Below are 22,394 nucleotides of genomic sequence, written 5' to 3' on the forward strand. Positions count from 1 at the left end.
CGAGTTTCCGCCGCAAGCTCAAAACCATAACGGAGAGCAACCGGCACCGTTCATGAACCCAAGGTACTATAAGGCTGACGGCTCGACTCTGTCGTTGACATACGAACAGCAACCAATCCAACAAGGATATGCTAGGGGTGTTCCGGAATCAACGATGGATCCTCGCTACCAGAATCAAAACAAGGGCCAAATCCCTAACCCTCCTTATCCCGTAGGGAAGAGTCTCACCAGTAATAGTATCAATTCTGGAGTAGGCTCTATCAACTCCAATAGTATCAATTCCAACACTGCCAGCTATCCACAACCTTCCAATAACATCAACTCATATGGTTCTGGACCTGGTACTGGTTCTGTAATTGTTCCTGGATCCATTCCAAGCTCTGTGAGTGGTTCAAACCCTGGATCTGTACCCTCTCCTCCTGTTCCAGGAGCCGGTTTTGGAATAGAACAACAACAGCTGTCTCCCCTGCAGCCTCAGCATCGCAGACCCCTTCGTAAAGCTCCTTCTAGTAATCTTCCTCCTATTATGAGCGATGGAGGAGGTGCAAGAAGAATTGTATCTTCGCCTAACATGCCTCAGTATCTGTCATTTTCGACTCCTAGTCAACAGCAGTCTGGCAGTGAATCTAGAACTAAATCATTGTCGTCCTCGTCTCTTAAATACGGACAGATGCCTCGGCAAAACAATTCACAGCAGCAACAGCCACAAGGTTCTACCGTTCACAGACCTTTGTCTAGTAGTGGGGGCTCGTCGTCGTCGCTTCATCATACATTTTCGTTGTCAAACAAATCAAGATCGTTCACTTCGATTTCGAAGTTGTCTTCTTTGTCTACGAAGAAGTTCAATTCGTCTTCTTCTCTAACCAACAGTAACATAGCCAATAACAAATTGGATAGAACTTCCACGGGAGCTTCGTCAAAAACAGCAGTGATGCAACCTTTGCCATACAATTCTTCGGTATATCCTGCTCTTTTGTCAGAAGTAGCTAAGGTCTTTAAGGAAGTCATTATCTTGACCATAAACACCAAAGATGGTTTGGAGTACCACGACACTTTTACTGGTAAAATGTCGGTGGATATCATCTGTAGAATTATCCGTACCAGTGACAGAAACTTGGCTTTGTTATTGGGAAGATCGTTGGATGCACAAAAGTTCTTTCATGATGTTACTTATAATCACAGATTGAGAGACTCTGTCCACGAAGTATATGCTTTCAGTCACATTTATAGTGACGTAGAATTCTACCATGATGAGGGAAATAGCAACAGCGCAAACAATTCGAAACATGGCTCGTTTGTAGTGGACAACAACCATCAGTTGCAACATGGTTTGCTGGACCAGGCTTTCCACCTACAGCAGCCATCAATTTCTCCCCTAATGCCCAGCTCCGATGTTCTTAAAGAAAGTACTTCTCTTGTCAAATCTAATAGCATCGCCAAGGAGGCTTCTGCTTCACAACAAACTGGCGTCAACGGTGTTTTCACCATTTTGACCGACTGTTACTCGCCTACTTGTACGAGAAACAGGTTGTGTTACAGTATTGCTTGTCCACGTAGATTGGAGCAACAAGCACGTCTCAATATGAAGCCACAGGGCGGATTGAAGAGGGCTGTTTCTAGATTGTCTTTGCATGAAAAGGAAGAAACCAAGACATTATGGCACGAAACAGTTCCACAATCGATCTTGGATAAATTGGACAAGCAAGAAAAGATGAGACAAGAGTTAATCTACGAATTCATCTACACCGAAAGAGACTATGTCAAGGATCTTGAATTCATGACCGATTTCTATATCATGCCATTGCGAAACCCTGCCAACAATATCATTCCTGAAAACCAGCGTGAAACGTTTATCCACACTGTTTTTGGAGGAGTTGGCGACCTCTTAAGATTGGCTAAGAATATGAGTGAAGCTTTAACCAGACGTCAACAACAGCAGAAGCCTGTTGTCGAAACGTTGGGTGATGTGTTCTTAGACTATGTTGGCAACTTTGAGCCGTTTATTAGGTATTCTGGTAACAAGGTATTTGCCAGTTTCGAGCATGAGAGACAACAACAGGTCAACATGAGATACGCCCGCTTTTTGGATGCAATCGAAAAGAAACCCGAGTCCAGAAAACAGGACTTATCTTCTTTCTTGATCAAGGGAGTCCAGAGACCTGCCAGATATCAGTTGTTGTTGGGCGGTATCTTGAAGAATACAAAACCAGAGTCGCCTGACTATAAGAATCTCGTCAAGGCCAAAGAAGAGATCGAGAGGGTTTTAGGCAAGATCAACATCCAGACGGGTGAAAGCACTGACAGACACAAGATCATGGTGTTGCATAGATTGTTAGGAAAACAAACGTTAGAAACGAAGTACAACTTCAAGTTATCCTACAATCACCGGATTATCTATCAGGTTACGTTAAGCAGAAAGAGAGATAACGAAAAAATTGACTTGTATCTTTTCGAGCATGCTCTTTTATTGGTGAAACACAAGATACAGAACAAGAGAGAACAGCATAAGGTGTTTGAAAAGCCTCTTTATCTCCCCTTATTATATGCCAATAGTGGCTATGATGTTCCTACCATCAGATCGGTGATAAGCCATAGATACAGAGGGTCTGTTATATCTGATACTGGCTTGAAAAACAGAGCAGAAAGCACCACGTACATTGGTACTACGTTGAACTCCAATTCTACCAACAAGTTCCAGTTGAACATCTTGGGATTGGGAAGTAACCAGGTCCACGCTACGTTGTTTGCAGATGAGTTATCAGTGCAGAATCAAGTCTTGCAGCAAATCTACAACCAACAGAAGAAGCTCATTGAAGAAAATGATTTGTTCTCGTTGTCCAAATATGAAACAAGAAGGTTCCATGGCAACAATAAGATCAACTGTGCTGTTCCCTGTTACGGAGGGAAAAAGTTGTTGTATGGTACAGATTCTGGAGTGTGGGTATCTACTGTTCGTTCCATCAGCGCTACTTCTAACGAAAAGATCTGTTCAGATCCAACGTTAGTTATCAGCAAGATGTACGTAACTCAGATTGAGGTTGTGGTGGAGTACTCCAAGATCTTGATCTTAAGCGACAAGACTTTATACGAGTTTGATTTGTCGTGTACAGATTCTTTGGACCACCAAAAGAACACCAAGTCTGGCAAAATGATCTTGAACCACGTCTCGTTCTTCAAGATTGGTATATGTGACGGAAGATTGTTGGTATGTGCCGCAAAGACTGGAAGCACCCACTCCATCAGTATCTTTGAGCCTGCCAATCCGTTTGACAAGAATAACCAGAGAAATAAGAACAAGAAGTACGATATTCAGGAAGTGACTTTTTCGTCTGATCCTATATCGATTTCGTTCTTGAAGACAATGCTCTGTGTTGGTTGTACCAAGGGCTTTGAGAGTTTGTCATTGGAGAAGGGAATGAAGGAATCGATTCTTGACGAAGCTGATCCTTCATTGGATTTCGCTATACAAAGAGAAACAGTAACTCCGTTGGCTATCCACAGATTGGGCAGAAGCGACTTCTTGTTGTGTTATGCTGAATTCGTATTCTTGATCAACAAGAATGGGTGGAGAACGAACCACTATTGGGATATCTACTGGGAAGGTAATCCACAGAATGTAGCGTTGTTCTTTCCCTACTTGTTGTCGTTTGAGCCTGGCTTCATAGAAATCAGAGACTTAAACTCCACCAAATTGTTGAGAGCGTTGGTTGGCGACAACATCCGGTTCCTTCATTCCAACGAGCATGAAGCGTTGTATGCCTGCTCCGAGAATGGCTACGACATCATTGTGTCTATTGACTTCTTGAACTTGAAGCCACGGACCGCATAAAAGACTATGTATATAATGCTAGTAATATAATGTTTGATTAACGGGATGTAGAAAAACAAGAGGGCTTAAGAAAGAGACACGAATTGAACTATTTCCTGACGATTTAAAGCAGTCAAAACTAAGTGGCACTTCAGACTGTCGAATGTTGTATTCAACCAGACATTATAGTGCTGAAGAAGAGGAATTAAAGATTTTCACGTGATCTACAACTTGAACTTTAAGCAATCTCCATAAGGGACGAATAGCTCCATATACGGGAATCTTAGTGTGTGGAAATGCTCGTATCTAGATTTCTCGCTATCGATTTCGAGTTACTTCCCAATGGTATCGTTTCTAAGGGTGTCTACAAGGTCTTGTTCTGCTGATTATCCAGTATGAAAATGCGATCGCAATTGTGTTTGGTCTTTTGATCTCTTTTGCTTTCTTTTGCCTTCCTTTCCATCCAATAGTAACAACTTTCTCGTTGCAACGTTTGCACTCTCATTAGAATATCTCAGATCCCGATCACTGGCCCATATTGGCGGGAGAGAGTCTCTCATAGTTAAGAATGTGTACTCGGCAATACACAAATCGCCAGGAACAGACCGCGCGAGTCACAGGACAGCGTTCCATGCAGTACGCGTCCATCGTCGATGATTCCACAGAAAAAATGAAAATTAGGATGCGACTTTTGAAACTTCTCAATTCGAATTCAATTACGTATATATTTAAATTTGTATATTTATACATTTGCTTTTACTATTTATATCTGTACACTTTTTTTTATCTGTTTCATTTTTGGATACTGCCGTAGTGCCAGCGAGAATGTCGTTACCCTCCTTTGTCGAAGTTTCCGCTCCCAGCGTGGATCGTCCGTTTGGCTTGCATCTCTGGCCCATTTTCTCAGCTGCCTTCGAAGCTGTCGCTGGCTACCCAGCAGAAGAGTTTGACTTTGTGCACCACAAGACGTTTCTCGCCAACGGCTGGCACGCCATCCTGATCATCATTGTCTACTACATCGTCATCTTCGGTGGCCGTTGGTTGTTGGCTACGTTGAAGGTGCCTGCGCTCAAGTTGAACTTTTTGTTTCAGTTGCACAATGTGTTTTTGACCGTGGCTTCGTTGGTGTTGTTGCTTTTGGCTGTTGAGCAGTTGGTCCCCATCTTGTACTACCACGGCATCTTCTACGCCATCTGTGATGTCCAGGCCTTTGCTCCTAAGTTGGTTACGTTGTACTACTTGAACTATTTGACCAAATACGTAGAGTTGATCGACACTGTGTTCTTGGTGTTGAAGAAGAAAAAGTTGTTGTTCCTTCACACCTACCACCATGGTGCTACCGCTTTGTTGTGCTACACCCAGTTGACAGGTTCCACCTCAGTGGAATGGGTCCCTATCACCTTGAACTTGGCTGTCCACGTCGTCATGTACTGGTACTATTTCCTTTCAGCCAGAGGCATCAAGGTGTGGTGGAAGGAATGGGTTACCAGATTCCAGATCATCCAGTTCTTGATCGACTTGGTGTTTGTGTACTTCGCCACATACACCCACTACGCCTTTAGATACTTCCCATGGTTGCCCCACGTCGGCGACTGTTACGGCTCGGAACTCGCTGCTGCCTACGGCTACTTGATCTTGACCTCCTATTTGTTGCTCTTTATTTCCTTCTACATCAAGGTTTACAAGACCAAGGGATCGAAAAAGAAGACTACACCAGCATCCTCCGGCACTTCCTCCGGTGCCACAGCCTCTGGAGTCGCTACTGGTGAAGAAGGCTCCAAGGTCAGATCCAGAAAGGCTTAAACGTAGATTTTGCTGATATCCATTCGTATAATAGAAGTGTTGTTCGTCTTTCAGATTCAACTCTTTGAAGTGCGGTTTTGTAGATAGTGGTGCGGTAGGGACTGTACTATAGAGTAGATTCTATAGTGTGATCTGCCATGGCTGTCTCTATTAGCCACTATACTGCAATATCATACATTGTTAGCATTATACTGCACTTCTATTCAGAATAGTCCATGTACACTGCAAGATTTAGCAAATCTATTCATCGAGTATCTTTGCAATATCTACTACCGTTCGTATTGCTCTGCTACTAATACTCCATAGCTAAAATTACAAATCGTAGCCATATAACATAAGGAAAATATATAGTGGTGATTCACAGACAAGAACTACGCGTAGGGGATTTGTGCCAGTAGTTGATAAATCGAGCCATAAGCTATTCCAGACCAGCCAGCTCCAGCTCGCTAGTCGGTGTTAACAGGTTCCGAACTCTCCACAGATCGAAATCCTACAGGATCACGTGAGGTGTGCTTTTCGAGACCACCAGCAATGTCTAGTAGGGACAGATGAGCAGGCCGAGACTTGTAGTCAGGCACTCCTGCCGAGAAAGTGGAGAAGGAACGACTGGGTCGGGTCAAAGAGCGTGAAATAGTCGTACCAACCTTAATCAGCAGCCTCCGTCAGAAAGCGTACCGAGAAGAGCAGAGAAGTCTGGCCAGCACTTTCTGCCGTGAGTTCCTCTGGTTCTATTTCTCGCAAAAGAGTACAGTTTTAGGCAGAATTTGCCAGTATCGGCTCTAGCATTTTAACGCTGCTTCTGGCATTTACTACTTCTTAGACCATCTTGTCCACTTATCTCGTATGGCGCCGTGGACGCGAAAATGCAGACCTTGATGTCGATCGATTCTGACTGCCTCCCTCAGCCTGCTGATCTTGCCGCAAGCAGCCATCTTCTCGTATTGCTAAAAACAGCCTGCTAACTTTAGCACCAAACGAAACCGCTCTCCAGCCTCTACCCTGTTCGGCGTAGCTGCGAAATGGCCGACCGAACGGCTTACTCAAGAATTGACGCACCTGTACAGTGACGTAGCCGCTGGATCTATCGGAACCTTTAGTTATCCGAAGGAATACAGCCGAGAGGAAATAAGCGGCGGAAGTAACAAAGAGCCTGTGGAGGAATTACTAAGTCACAATCGGTGATTCCAGATTGAGCACTATGGTTGAGCCGAAGCCCGACTGATGTGGATGTGGTCTGGTGAGCGTGTCCCGATAGCACAGGTATCGAGTCCAAGCCTTCCAGCCCCTATTATGGACAGGAGGGGCCGTTGCCCTATAGACTTTTTTTCTCTCCCATCTCCGCCAGCCAGACACCTCTGGCACCGGGATTAGTAGCGTCCTGGTCGTAACCGCTGAGCTGGTAGCGTTAGCCTTTGACGAGACTTCTGGTTTCTTGGTTTCAGAGTAGAAGACAGGGTGGCTGTGGGGTGACAGTTACAGCAGGGTCAGCAGGCTGCAGCAGGCTACGGCAGACTTTGTAAGCGGTGAGATCGGAGCTTCACCTGTTTGGCTCTTCTTTCTATTCTCGCTTTCTTTATTCCCAGTCGCTGCCGCCAGACCATAGTCCATAGAAGTCACTACATGCACTCGCCAGCGAAACTCGGAGACGGCCAGGTTTTGGCTGAGTCAACTTCCGCTTTTACCTACGACTGAGACGGCTCAGCACGGCTGGCATCGGCTTCGGATGAAGGACTCTACGGCTGAAACTCCATTTTGGGCCCATTACTAAACCATTATGTATCCCGATACCACAGGTCCTCACTTAAATTAAGTCCTAAGAAGAGCCAAAAATATTGGAGATGTCTGCAGTCCCACAAAAATAATTGTTGTTGAATTTTGCATCACCAAAATACGGCTGAGAAAAATATGTCAACGGCCGACTTTCACAGCATTACATATATATATTGGGCGATCCGGACGAAAGCTGGGGTTGCCTGGTGGTAGTCTGTTTGTTGATTTAGAACCTCCCTTTGTAACATACCCTCCCATTTGGCGACCCTTTTTGCTGTGAACCCCTACTTGCCTTCACGTCTTTTCCTTGTCCATAGTCCGACCTTATACTTAGTGCCCCTCCTAGTACTGGCTCCTCGCACTAGCCGCCAGAAAAACTCCCGCTGCCGCCAGAAATAAAGCTACCGCGCCAGCGACCTACCGAGACTTCGACCCTCAGCATTATACAATAACTTCCACACAATATAGACACTGTAGCTATAGCCACTAGACCGATATCTTGCTATTACTGTACTCTATATACTCCATCCTCCTATACCACCAAAGCAACTGCTAACATTTAATTGCGTCAATTAGAGCATACTTCGCTAGCACTTATCTCAACTTTCCACAACTTTATGCCATTATGAACTCCGCCTCATATTCCTACGCCATAGCCAACCAGCACAGTCCCCGCGACTCAGCCCAAACAAAATTGCCCTCAATCCATCTGCTTCTGTTGGATATACCCAGCTACCAGAATGCAGCAGGACCTGTCCCGGCTCAGACGCCCATGTATAGTCTCCCACCGATATCGTCTACGCCTATGACTCTCCCTGCGCTCCAGGTGTCTCCCGCTAGATCGGCATACTTTCCTCAGCCGCACCGCGGCGGAAGCGTGCTTCTTCCCTCGCCGGCCAGTTCTGTCGCTGGTACAAACTACCCACATACCACCTACAGTCATAGCCAGAACCATAGCAACTCCGGCAGCAGCGTTGTACAGCTTCTGCCATCATACACTTCATCTACATCTTCGTCACGGTTGCTCAGTCCGGTGAACTCTCCATATTCTTCGGCTTCTTCCATAGACGGCCTCAACCGCACCAGATCATCTTCTGACCCCATTATCAAAGACTCTACCCCCACTACCGAGCTCGCAAGGCCATTTCAGCTGGTGACACCGCCACTAGTAAAAGAAGAAGAGTCTTCGGACGAAGTGCTAACGGAACTGGACTCACCACCAACCAAGAAGAACTGGAAGCCCCGTAAGAAGAGACAATGTCCCGAATGCAAATTGTATTTTTCCAATCTTGCTACACACAAATCTACACACTTAAAGCCAACACTGAGACCCCATATCTGTAAATATTGCAACCGTGGCTTTGCCCGGCCCAACGACTTGTTTAGACACGTCAAGTGCCACTGGAAGGAAATCGGCAGTGACCAGGGCCAGTTTAAATGCCCCTTCAAGAACACAGCAGTTTCTGGAGATGATAGTTCTGCCACGGACCACTGCTGTCACAACACCGGTATCTTTTCTCGGTGCGACACATTCAAAAACCACTTGAAGGCCATCCACTTCCAGTACCCTAACGGAACCAAAAAGGACCAGAGAATGAAGGTTTCGGGCAAGTGTAGAATGTGCCAAGGAGAGTTTAAGAACGTAGAAGATTGGATAACCAACCACATCGAACGGAACGGCTGCCCTTATGCCCTCAATGTCATCAAAAAAGAATAGGTAATGAATGTACGGATTAGAGAATGAGAATGTAGAAATTGTAGAATATGTATTAGTATTAGTGGCTACGGACTGTTGGCCAAGCTACTGGCCAAAATGAGTAGGAATGTGAGAGATATTGACCAGTACTCGATCAATAATGATTATGGATACAGAAATAGAGTGGTCTTATCTTCTGGCGTGAACCATAAATACCACGGTTTTGTAGCGAGAGCTACCAGAAAAAATAGCGAGAGTCTAGCGAGAGAACAATACCGGGAGCTAGCGACAAATTGCTCATCTGTTGCAGGCAAAATACCGCGAACTGCCCCGAGCGCGCTAATTATCTCGTTCTCCACCGATCTCACCGAACAATCGGCGAGGCATTAATTGCCATTTCCATTGCCAATTTGCGGAACGGCTGGATCAGGTAACCAGAGCAATTGTCAATTAACATCTGGCGATACGGAGCAATATCGCCCTACAGATGTTCTAATTCGCTAGATAGAACTACACATCTGTAGAATCCAGACGATAGGAGAAGTGGTATTGGAGGGGGCGGTATTTTGTAGAAGGCTCTCGGCAGTTTCAGTCTCGTCTTTGCTTCAGTCTCACTAACCTTCCCCTAATTGAAGGAACGGTCTTGGTACCACATTCTCTCGCCGTTCACTTATTTCTCAGCCCCAGGTTTCTTGGTACGGCACTGGATTCTTGCACGATACTCTGTCCTTGACTCTTTAGTGCATTGTACATCCCCACAGTTTCGTGCTGAGTGTGAATAACCCCTTTGTTGCACCGCAGCCCATCGATCTTCCGCCGTCCATCCTCTCCTTTCAGGACCAGAACTGTATATTTGCGGCGTAAGCCCCGTCAGATTTCCCTTGGTCAGATGAAATTGGCCCACCGAGAAAAACTCGCTTCCACGCACAGGACGATTCACCTGCAACAAGAATTGTTCCGCAGTGGGCTTGCGGTCAGGTAACCGTAGATGTTCCGGATAGAGCAGACCCGAAACCCGACGACGATCTCCAGCCAAAACCTGAGGCAAGAGCGGAATTCGCCGTCGAGCCCAGCTTTACAAAAAAGATATCCCTATTTCTTCAGAACGTGGAAGCTTTTTCAGTATACGAATAGACGATGGAAGAACCAAACGCCTGGCCGGCTTCGGATCTAAACGAACTGGTTTGATCCGAAAACACAAACACGGAAACACAAAACGCGTGCACGTGATACAGAGCCTGTGATATAAGGCTGTAACAAGCACAGGCAATCAGATAGGAAATTGGGGTTGCAATCTCTGGCACCATGACGTCATTTGAATAGATTTGGAACCAGAAGGCTCAAGAGTTTCAACTTCAGGCAGCGTAGTACAGACTCGTAAAGATTTTGTACCTCTCTTATCAAAAAGAACAGGACAATGGATAATTACTGAACGAACATTCGCCTTTAAGTCAATTTGAACCGAAACCTCAGAGTGCATCTAGGCTGAATTCCGAGACTGGTTTGTCTCTGGACGTCCACTTTGTGTCCAACATTTGACACCTTCTTGGAACCTTCGCCAGTGCTGTTAGTGTCACCAACTGCTGGAGTTAACAGGACTTTGGAGGATATCGTGAGTCGGACTAATCGGAGTGTATCTTCCCCCAGTTTGTATGCAATAAAGGAATAGAGTCGGATCCCATCTTCCACCGAGCTTCCTATTTCCATTCTTATTCCCGTCTCGCCTTCACTCTCATTCTCGTTCTTCTGTAGCATCCGTAGTCATCTTTGACCTCAGCCCTCACATTGGGCTTTACGCCAGCCCTCATATCTTGACTCCTTTGTTCCCTCTCTTCTCATTTACTGTGCACCTCGGTTGAAAAATTTCAACTGTTAAACTTTTTTTCAGCCGATCTTATCAGTTCTCACTTTTTGCTGGAGTGGATTACAATAGCAAGAACTGTATTTGTCGTATTTATTACTGGGCCAGCTGAATTGCCTTATTTCCAATCTAGTTGTTATTTATTCGTTTGACTTTTCCTCCGCCTATAATGCTCTCCACCGCAACCAAAGTGCTCGTCGCCCTCTTCTTGGTGTCTACCCACAAGACCCTACCCTTTGCCTACTTCTGTCGTTTCTACTACCACATCATCCGTCAGTTCATCTTGACAAACTGGACATACCACGAAAAGAGGTTAAACACCTTTGGCTTTACCAAACCAAATGATCTCTTCAATTGGGTCACCTTGAAGTCCAGAGTGTCTCCCTTGGAAATAGACATGTACTTGCACAAGTCCAATTCCACCTACTTTCTCGATTTGGATATCGCCAGAACCAAGTTGGTGATGAGAGTGTTCCAGAAACTCTTTTGGAACTGTTACAAAAATGTCCATGGCGAGTTCAAGACAACAGGGTTTGCTAATATGCCTTATGCTCCCATAGCTACGGTGCAAGCTTCGTTCAAAAGAGAATTGAAGCCTTTCCAGTCTTTCGACATCAAGAGTAAGGTATTTGCCTGGGACGAAAAATGGCTCTTTATTTTGTCCAAGTTCGTCACAAAGGGTGACAAATTGCACACCATTGCCGTTACCAAGTACGTTTTTAAGAAGAATGGCAGACAGACCTTCAAGCCAGTGGACATGCTCAAAGATGCTGGCTTGTATAGCGAGGAGGTCGAAGCTCAAAACGCAAAGAACTACCCATTGGTCAGTCACATGGCTTCTATCGAAGACTTAGAAAGGGTGGCCCATGAACTCAATTAGAATAGTTCGTAATGTAGACAGAAACATAGACATATTTCAGTTCTTAATATTTATACAGTTTATAAATTTTCTTAAATATATATATTTATAAACCTTCATCATATACATCTACATATAGCTCTATAAATACAATTATTTGTATTCATACACAATCTTCCATCCTTTACTTATACATAACCTTTATATTTATAATATATAATTTAATATCAATATAGTGTACACTCATGCTAAACCAAACCCTTCATGACCTTCGGTGATGGCTAGCAACAACGACCCTCTCAAAGTTTCATATGTCTCGTACGCAGGCAAGTCTATCTGGTTGAAACAAGTATGAGAAGATGGCAATCTCTCCGTCAGGCCATAATCTCTATGGATGCTGAACTTACATGTTCCATTGGCTCCACTCAACTCCTTGAAACCATTCAACGGCACCTTGGAAGTACCAGTTGCAAACTGAAGCAATTTGGCTCTTTCTTCATTATCGAACGACTTGACAGCACGCCAGAACCATTGGATCTGCAACGACGACGGAGAGTAGTTATTGTAAGTTGTGTGACTCTGCCAGTCGATGACACTAATGTCTGGCAAGCCCGAAATCAACAACTCCAACTCCTGTTCGTCAAAGATGGCAACAAGTTCCTTGGGGATTATTTCATGGAACCCAATCAAAAAGTTGTCCATCTGTTCAGCAACTGAAGTTTGCAATCTGTACTCAACAACTTTCTTTACGTAATCGTGTTTGTTCTCTTCTGTGACAGGAATATTTCTTCCATTGGGAATCAAATCAATGATTTTGTGTTCACCGTAGTCATCTGTTTCTACCGAGAAGTCCTCAGTGATGACATCGGTAATATCGTTCTCCAACATCCACATCAATGACTTGAAGTACTCCAAGTCCAACGTCTCCATGTCCTTTAATGATACTGGACGGCCCAAGATACGTTTGTAGACAGCACGTGAGAAATGACAATCCAAGTAGCAATTGTCATATATAGCTTTACCAATGACTCTTCCAATAAACTTAAAGAACGACAAATGCTCAGGATTGACGTACGAAGTTCTATTAGGATGGAATGTAGTTTCGTCAGAAGCAACTGGAGAAAATAAAGCATAATCTGGATTGAACATTTGTCTGGACAATACTTGATACCATTCACGGGTAACACCTCCAGCATCAACACCAGATTCGCCCTTGAAGTTGATTTCCAACTTAGAGTTCCGGAATTCATCCTTAGACTTGAAGAAAAGAGATCTATACGAATCCAAGAAGACCTGCTCACGGCGAACGTTGATAGAGAGCTTCGAGTTTTCATTCTTCTCCAAGTGTAACTTGCGATCAAAGTAGTTCTTCTTGTTGTCAAACTCCAATACACGCGGATTTCTAACCAACATGCCAAATGGACCACTCATAAGATTTGGATTAGTTCTAACCATCTGGTTCAAGATCTTCTTATGCTCATCTGTGAATGAGAAGAACAATCTCTCAATCGGTTCCTTGGTGAAATCGATTTTCTTGGCTTCATATTTCACTACATCCTTGATCTGTAGTTCACGAACCTTGCTGTGCTTGCAGACCACCATCAATGCTTCTATCAAGGGCAATAAAGCCGTGGCTACATTAGCCAAATCCTGTTTATCTTCCAATTCACGCAAACAATCACTGAGTGCATCCCAAAGGTTACCAAGTCCAAGCTTCTTGTACAAGTCAGTCAACTCCTGAATTTCGCCTAACTTTCCAAGAGCAGCAGCATCACTTTCTATATCCCTATCCTTTTCTCTCGATTCAAACATATAATCCAAAGCTGTCAAAATTCTTAATAACTTAGCTTGGTCCGAAGACGCTGCGCTGAATTTGCCAAATGACTTACTTTCAGTATTAAACGAAGTGGACTGAGTGAGTTCTGTGGTTAAAGATTTTAAATCTCCAACAATCGATAGACCCAAAGCAGCAGCCTGTTCTGAAAGCTCTAACGAAAAAATGTTTTGAGCATTCGACAATACTGACAAGTTTTGCATGGCACTAATGGTTCGTCTGAAAGTCGTATTGGAACATTCGTTAGCAGTTAAAATTTTGATGATTTGACGGAAATTGCTGTTGGGGATAACTGGAGGTGGAAATGGAGGAGCCTGTTTCTTCTCATTCTTCTCACCTTCGCTTTCCAACTTCTGCAATACATGCAATGGTCTAGTCGAGATCTGTAATACTCTGGCAAGTATATCCATGAACGTCTGGTCATTCTTTACCAAGTTATTTTCAAGAAGCATCATCAAGTAATTGATGGAGTATTTGTATTCTTTGCTGAAATCCTTCAACTTCAACTTCTTGTTGACTTTCTTCAAAATGAACGGATTTTCATGCTCGGTAAGAATGTAGTACCGTAAATGGGTGTTGCGTTCCAACAAATAGTCCACTGCTTCAATGATCTGAATACCAATTGAAATAGTAGTGGAGCCTACCGGAAGATGGCTGTGCTTCTTGATTTCCTTGCTGCCAGAAGCACGACTACAAATCTGAGCGTAGATTTTCTCTATTGTGCGCTGATTCGTAAAACATTCGTGCAAAATTGCAATCAACATACTCATGACTTCCAATCTTGTCTGCTTGCTGTAGCACAAGTACTGCAAAGTATGGAAAACATTCTCTCTTTGGTTGATAGTCAAAGGTGCAAAGAGAATACGCACTAAAGCTGAAACCCCTTGACGATCTACCAAAGGTGTATAGAAAACCTTCCTTGACTTGGGTTTCTTCGTTTCTTCAGTTTCTTCATTTCTTGAATAAAATCTGGGCTCCTCGTACCATTCTTCCTGTTCATCTTCTGATTCACCAGAATCCAATCTTTCATGAATTCCATAATCTCTGGCCAATTCTTCCTGTTGAAGAATCTCATCCCTTATTTGGTCAGGCAAAGCATTGAGAAAATCAGGATCGATCTCTCTGGCATCAGAACCGGTGCTTGTAGCATTAGCTCGTCTTTCTCGTACGTGCTGCGTGAAGACCTCTTCTCTCATATCATCCGGCAAAGCTTCAAAGAACTCCGGATCGATATCAGTTCCACTGATGTCAACCTCTCTATCTGCTATACGGACAATCACTGGTTCGTGAGGAGTTGTGTTTGTAGCATGAAGCTCGCGTTCATGAGCTTCTTCTTCCTTTCTCTTCCTTTCTTCTTCTTCCTGCTGTCTCCTTTTATCCTCCCTTTCTTTTCTCTTTCTATCAGCTTCTTCCTTGTTCCTTCTGAACAAGTCGATACTGTCACTCTCAATTCTGTTGACAATGCCTGGAATAGCACGAAATAAAATTGCGTCCTTATTTTTGTTGGGATAGAAGATCCTCAAGTAGTCATTCCAACGATCCTTAACCGATTTGATATGTATGTGACTAACTGGATCTGAATCAGACTTATGCCTGTTGCGCATCACATTCTCAAAATAACGCGTGATGCTTCCATCGCGATTTCCATCAAAGCGTGTTTCTATACCATTGACTTGTACAGCAAAATCAGCATCACGAAAAAAATTATCCAATAACACAGCTAACGCAGGAGATGGAAAACCGTTGCTATCGAGCACTGAGCGGTTTGTGTTAGAAGGATTAAATTCCAAATCGTCACCTTCGCTGTCACTAATGCTTCCACTAGATTCATTATCGTTATCATCCGCATTACGACTACGTCTACGCGTACCGTCCATAATGTTCCGGCCTAGTCTTGCCAAAAGGTCGCTTTCGTCGCCTTCATTGGCTGAGTCATCTTCTCTTTCAAACTCCTCTATCCAGCCATCAAGTACTTCTGAATCGTACTCACTGACTTCCCCATCATCTTCAAAATCGTAGAAGTCAGAAGCATCAGTGGATTCGTTGTCTCCTTCTTCAGTCTCATTATCCCCTCTGTCACTGTGAGAACCAAGGTCTAACTCATCGATAATTTCAATGTCATCAATACTGCCTTCTGAATCTAAGTCTTCATTTAATTCATCTTCACTGACATCTTGATTAATATCTTCAACTTCTTGATACCCATCCTCAATATCTTCATCCTCCATGTCAGAGTCCAAGTCTGAAAGACCTGAAGAATCTTCAGAAGCAGAAATGTCTTCACCAGACATCAACACTTCCAATGGTCCTTCTTCAAAGTAGTCTAACTCATCTTCTTCTTCATCGGAATCGAAATCCACGTCATACATGCCCAAGGTGGAGTTTCTGAACAAATCCGGAGTTTCCTCCCTGTCGTCCACTTCTTCTGGAACAATGTCATCATCTTCTTTGTCTCCCTGGTGTTCACCTTCATGAACTTCGGAATCTTCCACCTTTGCCTTTGCGATTGCAGTAACAGTCTTCAAAGAAGCTTTGATAACCTTATCGATATCTGGATAGTTCAAATCCAAGTCAGCAACAATCGAGGTGATTTGTCCAGGTATCTGTTTTTCTAAGAGTGCTTTGGTGATGAAGAAGATGTCCCATTTAGTACCTTCAGAATCCAATTGAAGACCACCCTCCTCACGATACTTTGTTGAGATAACCGAACTACAAAGCTCAAATAAGTCAGCTAACTTACCGTACTTCAAGGTATTCACAGCTGACAGATTGGCAGTATCTTTAAATATTCTCAGCAAGATCTCTACGAAGTATTTTCTGATATAAGACATCTCAATATCTTCATCTTTGATGGTTTGAACAGTTTTCTCAGTCAAAAGAGGCGTTGACACTAGAGAGGTAATTGCCAATTTAGCAAGAGCGGACACCATTGACCTTCTAGAAAGCTCAATGACAGATGGCTTCTCAAGCAGATGTTTGGGTATGAGCTGGTGAATAAAGAAATTAAGAGCAGTTGGACGAGGTTTCACTTTTTCATCAGTATTCGGCTTTCTGGAGAAAGTCAAAAATTCCAACTTAGACTGTTTGTACGAACCAAGAAGTTCAGCTATTGTTTTGACGAGGAAACAGATATAGTTGTAGTTGCCAGTTCCAGTAACAACACTTTCGTTTGATTCTTCAGTTGTATCAGTTGTCCAGTCACTCCTAACAGCTTCCATCAAGTTCTTCAAAAGAATGTACATGACCCCACTGGACCCTAGAACCTTTTGTTCTTCGACAGGTTTCTGTTCATCGGCTTCTGACATCTCAACATCTTCCACTGTCTGTGTCTTTATTCTTACAATGGGCAATTTATCCTCGAAAAACAGCGGATGGCCATCATAGCCTTCAAGACGAATACAGGTAGAAATATAGTCAACAAAAGCTTCTGGGTTGCGCATGACACAAGGGGCTGCCTCTCTTAGAAACGAACGAAGATCCTTCGTTCTCTTGAACGAAGAGCCAAACTGGCTTCTAACCTCTTCTGCAAAGTGAGAATGCAAAACGTCAGTTGTTTCAAGGCATCTTCTGATCAAAATTACCAAAGGTGTCTTCAACAATTCCACTCCAGCTACGTTCTTAGAAAGAAGTTTGGGAAGTGTTATTAACTCCTTGAACAAATCAGATTTGATTATTCTCATGACATAAGTCTCGTTCCTGGCATATAAGACTAAGATCCTTGTGACTGCAATAACCGATGTCATACTGGTAAAATTTTTCAAATTCAAGATTCCCTCAAATATTTGCGAATTCTTTTCCTCGTCAATAACAAACGGCAAAACGATATCATTGTACTTGATTTCGTTATATTCAGTTGGTTCTGGAACTGGAAAATCTCTGAATACAAGGATTTGTTCAAAAAGGGTCAAACTATGGGAGAAGTAATCCTCATTTATGAGTTCTCCGTGGTTCTCGATTTCGCTAGCTATGAAAGTGGCAAACTTTTCATAGATGGGACCACTTGAACGAGACCATCTTTCATTTCTCAAGAGTAACTGAAGCAAATGGATGGATACAGCCAAATTTTGACCCTTATCATTCTGGATATCTACAAGATATACAATGGATTCGAAGATCTTACCAACTACTTCCTGAACGTCAACAAATATAGTAAGAAAGAACTCGTTAATAGCATCAACAGTCCTTGGAAACTGTTTAGCTATAGCAAGAAATTCCACAACGAGCAGGTTCTTGCCACTTTTACGCAATTCTCTAAGCTCGGAACTCTTTCTGTAAGTTGGGAAGGTAAGATCGAAGTTGGCATTTTCTTCTCTGATCATTTGACCATACTTCTCCCATTGCTCTTCAGAAATATCAAATTGTGGACAATCTGGCCATTTCTTATTGGCTATGTCTCTCACATCTTGCAAGTGTCTGAAGTAATGGTCTGCTTCCAGTCTCGTCATACCTAATGAAACAAGATAAGAAACTTGTTCAGCTGGCGGAGAAACGTTGCTAACATGTAATGGGATGAATTCAGCATCCAAAGTTTCCTTTCTACCCAAATACACATGTTTGGCAATCAGGATTACCTGTTCCATAACAGGAGAAGGAATGTTCTCAGGATGTCCCCATCTACTATCGACCAATCCAGAGGTTTCAAGGACCTGCTGAGAGTCCAGAGGAATCTTAGGCCCCTGTACCGTTCCAATAATCGACTGGAAGAACTCCAATGCTACCAAACGTATTTGGACTAGTAATGCACAAGTAACTCTGTTATCAGCATCTTTACCGTATCCAGTGTGAAAATATAATTTTGCAGAAGGTATATTGGAAAAGCTTTCAGTATTAACGCATTTGACAAAGATGGCTAACAGCAGATTCAAGGCATTCTTTACAACGCTACTTTCGTCTCTACTGATGTAGGAATATTCCTTCGTTTTCTTCATCTCCTCTGGTTCGATCTGAAGGATCTTCATCCATAGGCGATGAGCGAAATCTTTCAATTTCTCAAAGAATCCATTCTGGAACAATGAAATAGCCAAGGAAGTGTAAAGTGAGTCTTTGATTCGATCCCGTAGGGTCAACGAGTATAAGACGACAGTGGCAATGTTCAACACATAGCATTCCCAATAGTACTCATTGTCTATTTGGACATCAAAGATCGTACTTAAGACTCTACCAACTTCAATTGTTAGAGCTACAGCATCTCTCCGCCACAGTGTCAAAGCAAAATCAGGCCTTTTGCTCAGACAAACACGACCAAGAGAACAGAAAATACTGGAAGTATATGTTTGGAAATTGTGATTGAAAGTCCTCAACTGGAGAGTGTTCTTGAACTTAGAACTGGTAAAATCCTGCTTGAGCAGCTTGGAAGAAGGTTCACTAGCACAGATGGGAAGGGGTGGAATTTCCGGAGCGACTGATCGTGCACGTTCTGTTTGTTTGCATACTTCCAAGGGTAAATTCGTGCGAATAATAGTTTCTTCTAACACCACTCTCTTCAACAATAAGCCTACATCAGTCACTGTAGATAATCCTGTTCCACCAAAAACATTCAAGACTTGTTGAAAACGTTCATGGAATAGAGATATAGGATTTACATAGATTTCGGTCATGATGTAGAGGAGAGTATGCAAGATATTGAACTCTTGGATAAACATGGTACCCATCTCCTCTTCCTCTTCGAATCTACTGAAAAAGGAGACGCTGGGGTCGTCAAAATTCAAGAATTCCTGAATAATAGGATTTTCTAATTGTTCCTTTAATCTGGAAAACAACTCAGGGAATCCGTATTCACGACCCTCGTCATCAAAATACTTCAAAATGCCCAACAATGTAGAAACTCCATTAGAGGTGATATAGTCAAAAGGAGCATTCGGCATAGTCAAGAAATTCAACCAAAGCTGGAACGGTATCACCTTCATAGAATCTGTACCCCATTGGCCACTATCTTGTAACAATCCTCCGAGGAAGAAAAACACATTATCCAAAATATATGCCATGTCAGTGGAGTCCCAGTTTTCAATTTCATTCTTTCCTTCTTCATTTTCAATAATTTCCTCTTCTTCGCTGTAATAAAGTGCTCCTTTAGAAGAAGTGTAGAATCGGGCACCAGCCATTTTTTCATTTGCGTACGGAACTATATCCTCAATCAACTTCTTAGTAGCGTCCAATATGACTGGTTTCAAAGATGGGTAATGTCTTCCCAACTCGTCAAAAGAACAGCCCATATTAGTGGCCATATCTGATCTGACTAATTCCTTCAGACATTCGAGATCTTGGAAAAGTTGAAAGAAAGTGGATATCGTTCCTTTCTCCTTCACCTTCTTCAACCCGTCGTTGTTCAAACAGATTGCACCAATAACTTCAGGTAGAGAAACAAGCAAATTGCCTGAAGGTATAAATAAGGTGTGAAAATTGTCCAAAATTGTATCCACCACTTTTGCTTCGTTCAATATAGAGAATGCTGTAGGTTCATTGTGGATAATGAAGAAAACGGAATCTATTGTCGTGGACAAGATCAACGGCCCAAAGATCTCGGGATTAAGTAAAACCTGATTGAAACTCTCCAATAATGGTGAATCAAACAAGTTCCGCAATCTGTCTCCAGAATCTGACTGGATGAGATCAGAAACCAATTTCATGAGATTTTTGATATAGTTGGCTTGTCTGAATGATATGCTGTAGTGCACTACTGCATCGGTAGGAGCGCCACCATCGTAATCTGGATTCTGTAATGCAAAGTTTACTTCATACCTAATGGTATTAATAAGAAGATTGAAACCATCTTTATTGACAAATTCTTCAAATGAGTCCGGTGAAGCCTTCAAGTAGTTTGAAGTCAAATGCACAGCTGCTGAACAGGACCACCTGTACTTTGTACGAAGGTCAAAGAACGACATCAAGTCGTTTAGTATGCCTCCAGAGGTCAATCTGGGGATCAAGTTCTTTGAATTAATCAAGTTACCCAACATGTTGAAGAAATGAATGTATCCCCTTTCGAAGTAGATAGGATCTTCGCTTCTGACCATCTTGTTTATGTGTCTTATACATTGAAATAAAATCCCATGGTTGACATTTCCTCCCATACATCTAATAATGTCACTTCCCCAGAGCTTCCTGGAAGAAATGCACTCAAGAGCTCTGGTAGCGGCGTAGTAGACCTGGGTAGAAACCTTGTCGTCATTGGTAGGCAGCACCAAGTCTACAAGGAAACTGAAAATGTATGGTTCAGCTTCAAAAAGTCTAGAAGAGGTGAATTGGCTTGAACACATGCAACACACAAAGCCAATTGCTAGACACTTGATCTGAAGCAACTTTTCACGAAGCTTGATAGACTCATAAGATCTAGTGTTGAAAGCCTTTGTAACTGACGCAACCAATCCAAATTCAAACCACGAATCTTTGGGAATCAGATCCGATGCCTTGTCGTATATCTGTTCTAGAGTAAGCTTGCGTACAGATTCTTCTGACAAATGGAAAGTCGATAAACCTTCGCTGCGATGAACTGACTTATCAGATTTATCAGTCTTCTCAGACTTTTTTCTATCAGATCCTGGTTGTTGGGATTTTTTCTGGTCGTTCACCAAGACTGTCTTATAATACGGAAATTCTAGAGACTTCCATTTGGAAGGATATTTCTTTTTTGAACTTAATGTGTCGATGAAATTAAAGTGGTCTCCCATCACTGAGGGCTTATCTGATTCCTCAGCTTTGGGATCTTCCTGGTGAGCTTTTGCATAACTAGGAGGGACTATAGGAGGATAAGACCTCGCCATTTGGAGAACTTTATTCTTGATTTGCTTGGGAGCTGAGTATCTAGAAGAAGAGGATTGAGCGTATTTCTCAGAAATCAACACTGCTACTTCCAAAGCATGAAGTCTGACATCAATTGTTGGCGTATTCAACAAGGCAAAGATACGTTCTGAGCTTGAATATATTTGTCTGTCAGAGCAATGGTCAAGAAGGATATACGTGAACTTCAAACAGGAACATATAAGGGTCTGTTCTTCTTGCGAGAAGAGCTGTAGTCTGGGGAATTCATTTTCCAAGTCGTACTTGTTGATGATTTCCTCATATATTTCGTCCATTCGGTTCAATACACTAACCCAATGTAAGAGATCGCCCCTGGGTTTTTCCCACTTGAGGTTAGCTTCCAATTTAGCTGGCAACTCCTTGATGCTACAACTGGTCAAATCATCGATCAAAGACCGCATCGGCTTGGCCATTTCCATTCGTTCCAAGTGGTCCCGTTTTTCTACAATCATTTTTTATGAACAAAATGGAATATTAATGAAACAGAAGGAAAAATGTTATAATGGAAATAAACCGAATCTCAAATGAGGGTGGATGATGTAATTTATAAGATAATGAGAAAGGGATTCAGTCAAAAGTCAATTAGTTTTGATTTAGGGCTTTGTTGTTCGCTTCTTCTAACAGGTCGCTGCAGTCTTATTAACGATTGGTAGTTTTAGATTGACGGATTCTCCGGAACACTCTAGCTTAGGCAGCCCTTGTATGACTAACAGTGATTCCTGGGTTGTGGGATTAGTAATGATAAAGTACCAGCACAGAAACCACAAATTCGCGATTGGCTGGAAGAGAATTGCAACAGCTCAAACAGGTATAAGAAATTCAGCCAGAATTAGATATCCAGACGAATTCTTCTGCAGTTATCAAGTAATTCTAAGAGAAAAGAATTTCTAAGAAATGAGCATTAGTTTTCTGGAAAAGAGCATTGGATAAATTGGCCTTAAGTAAGCAGCGCGAAGCAGTGTGCAG

The 22,394-nt window shown here is 42.8% G+C and overlaps 5 protein-coding genes across 5 annotated transcripts; 4 read left to right on the forward strand and 1 right to left on the reverse strand. All coding sequences in view use genetic code 12, as the record gives it.

Annotated features, from left to right (window-relative positions):
• Nucleotides 1-931: 931 nt before the first annotated feature.
• ROM2 (Gdp-GTP Exchange Protein (GEP) for the Rho1p Small GTP-binding Protein) lies at nucleotides 932-3,829 on the forward strand (the record flags this gene model as incomplete). Its single annotated transcript, XM_001382286.1, has 2 exons — nucleotides 932-1,234; nucleotides 1,442-3,829. 2 exons carry the CDS (start codon nucleotides 932-934, stop codon nucleotides 3,827-3,829), a joined length of 2,691 nt encoding a protein of 896 aa, XP_001382323.1.
• Nucleotides 3,830-4,645: 816 nt separating this feature from the next.
• On the forward strand, nucleotides 4,646-5,578 carry PICST_20287 (predicted protein; the record flags this gene model as incomplete). Its single annotated transcript, XM_001382287.1, has 1 exon — nucleotides 4,646-5,578. A coding segment is annotated over one exon (933 nt), but the record flags the coding sequence as incomplete, so codon positions are not given.
• Nucleotides 5,579-7,626: 2,048 nt separating this feature from the next.
• STP4 (tRNA splicing, uptake of branched- chain amino acids) lies at nucleotides 7,627-9,098 on the forward strand (the record flags this gene model as incomplete). Its single annotated transcript, XM_001382288.1, has 1 exon — nucleotides 7,627-9,098. The coding sequence occupies exon 1, from the start codon at nucleotides 8,007-8,009 to the stop codon at nucleotides 9,096-9,098; it is 1,092 nt and encodes a 363-aa protein (XP_001382325.2). The 5' UTR covers nucleotides 7,627-8,006.
• Nucleotides 9,099-11,107: 2,009 nt separating this feature from the next.
• On the forward strand, nucleotides 11,108-11,818 carry PICST_34859 (predicted protein; the record flags this gene model as incomplete). The annotated part of the gene is made up of 1 exon (XM_001382289.1): nucleotides 11,108-11,818. One exon carries the CDS (start codon nucleotides 11,108-11,110, stop codon nucleotides 11,816-11,818), a length of 711 nt encoding a protein of 236 aa, XP_001382326.1.
• A 222-nt stretch (nucleotides 11,819-12,040) lies between these two features.
• On the reverse strand, nucleotides 12,041-21,880 carry TOM12 (E3 ubiquitin protein ligase TOM1 (Temperature dependent-organization in mitotic nucleus protein 1); the record flags this gene model as incomplete). The annotated part of the gene is made up of 2 exons (XM_001382813.1): nucleotides 12,041-18,280; nucleotides 18,314-21,880. 2 exons carry the CDS (start codon nucleotides 21,878-21,880, stop codon nucleotides 12,041-12,043), a joined length of 9,807 nt encoding a protein of 3,268 aa, XP_001382850.2.
• Nucleotides 21,881-22,394: the final 514 nt, after the last annotated feature.

This window comes from Scheffersomyces stipitis, chromosome 2, assembly GCF_000209165.1.
Source record: "Scheffersomyces stipitis CBS 6054 chromosome 2, complete sequence".
NCBI lineage: Eukaryota > Fungi > Ascomycota > Pichiomycetes > Serinales > Debaryomycetaceae > Scheffersomyces > Scheffersomyces stipitis.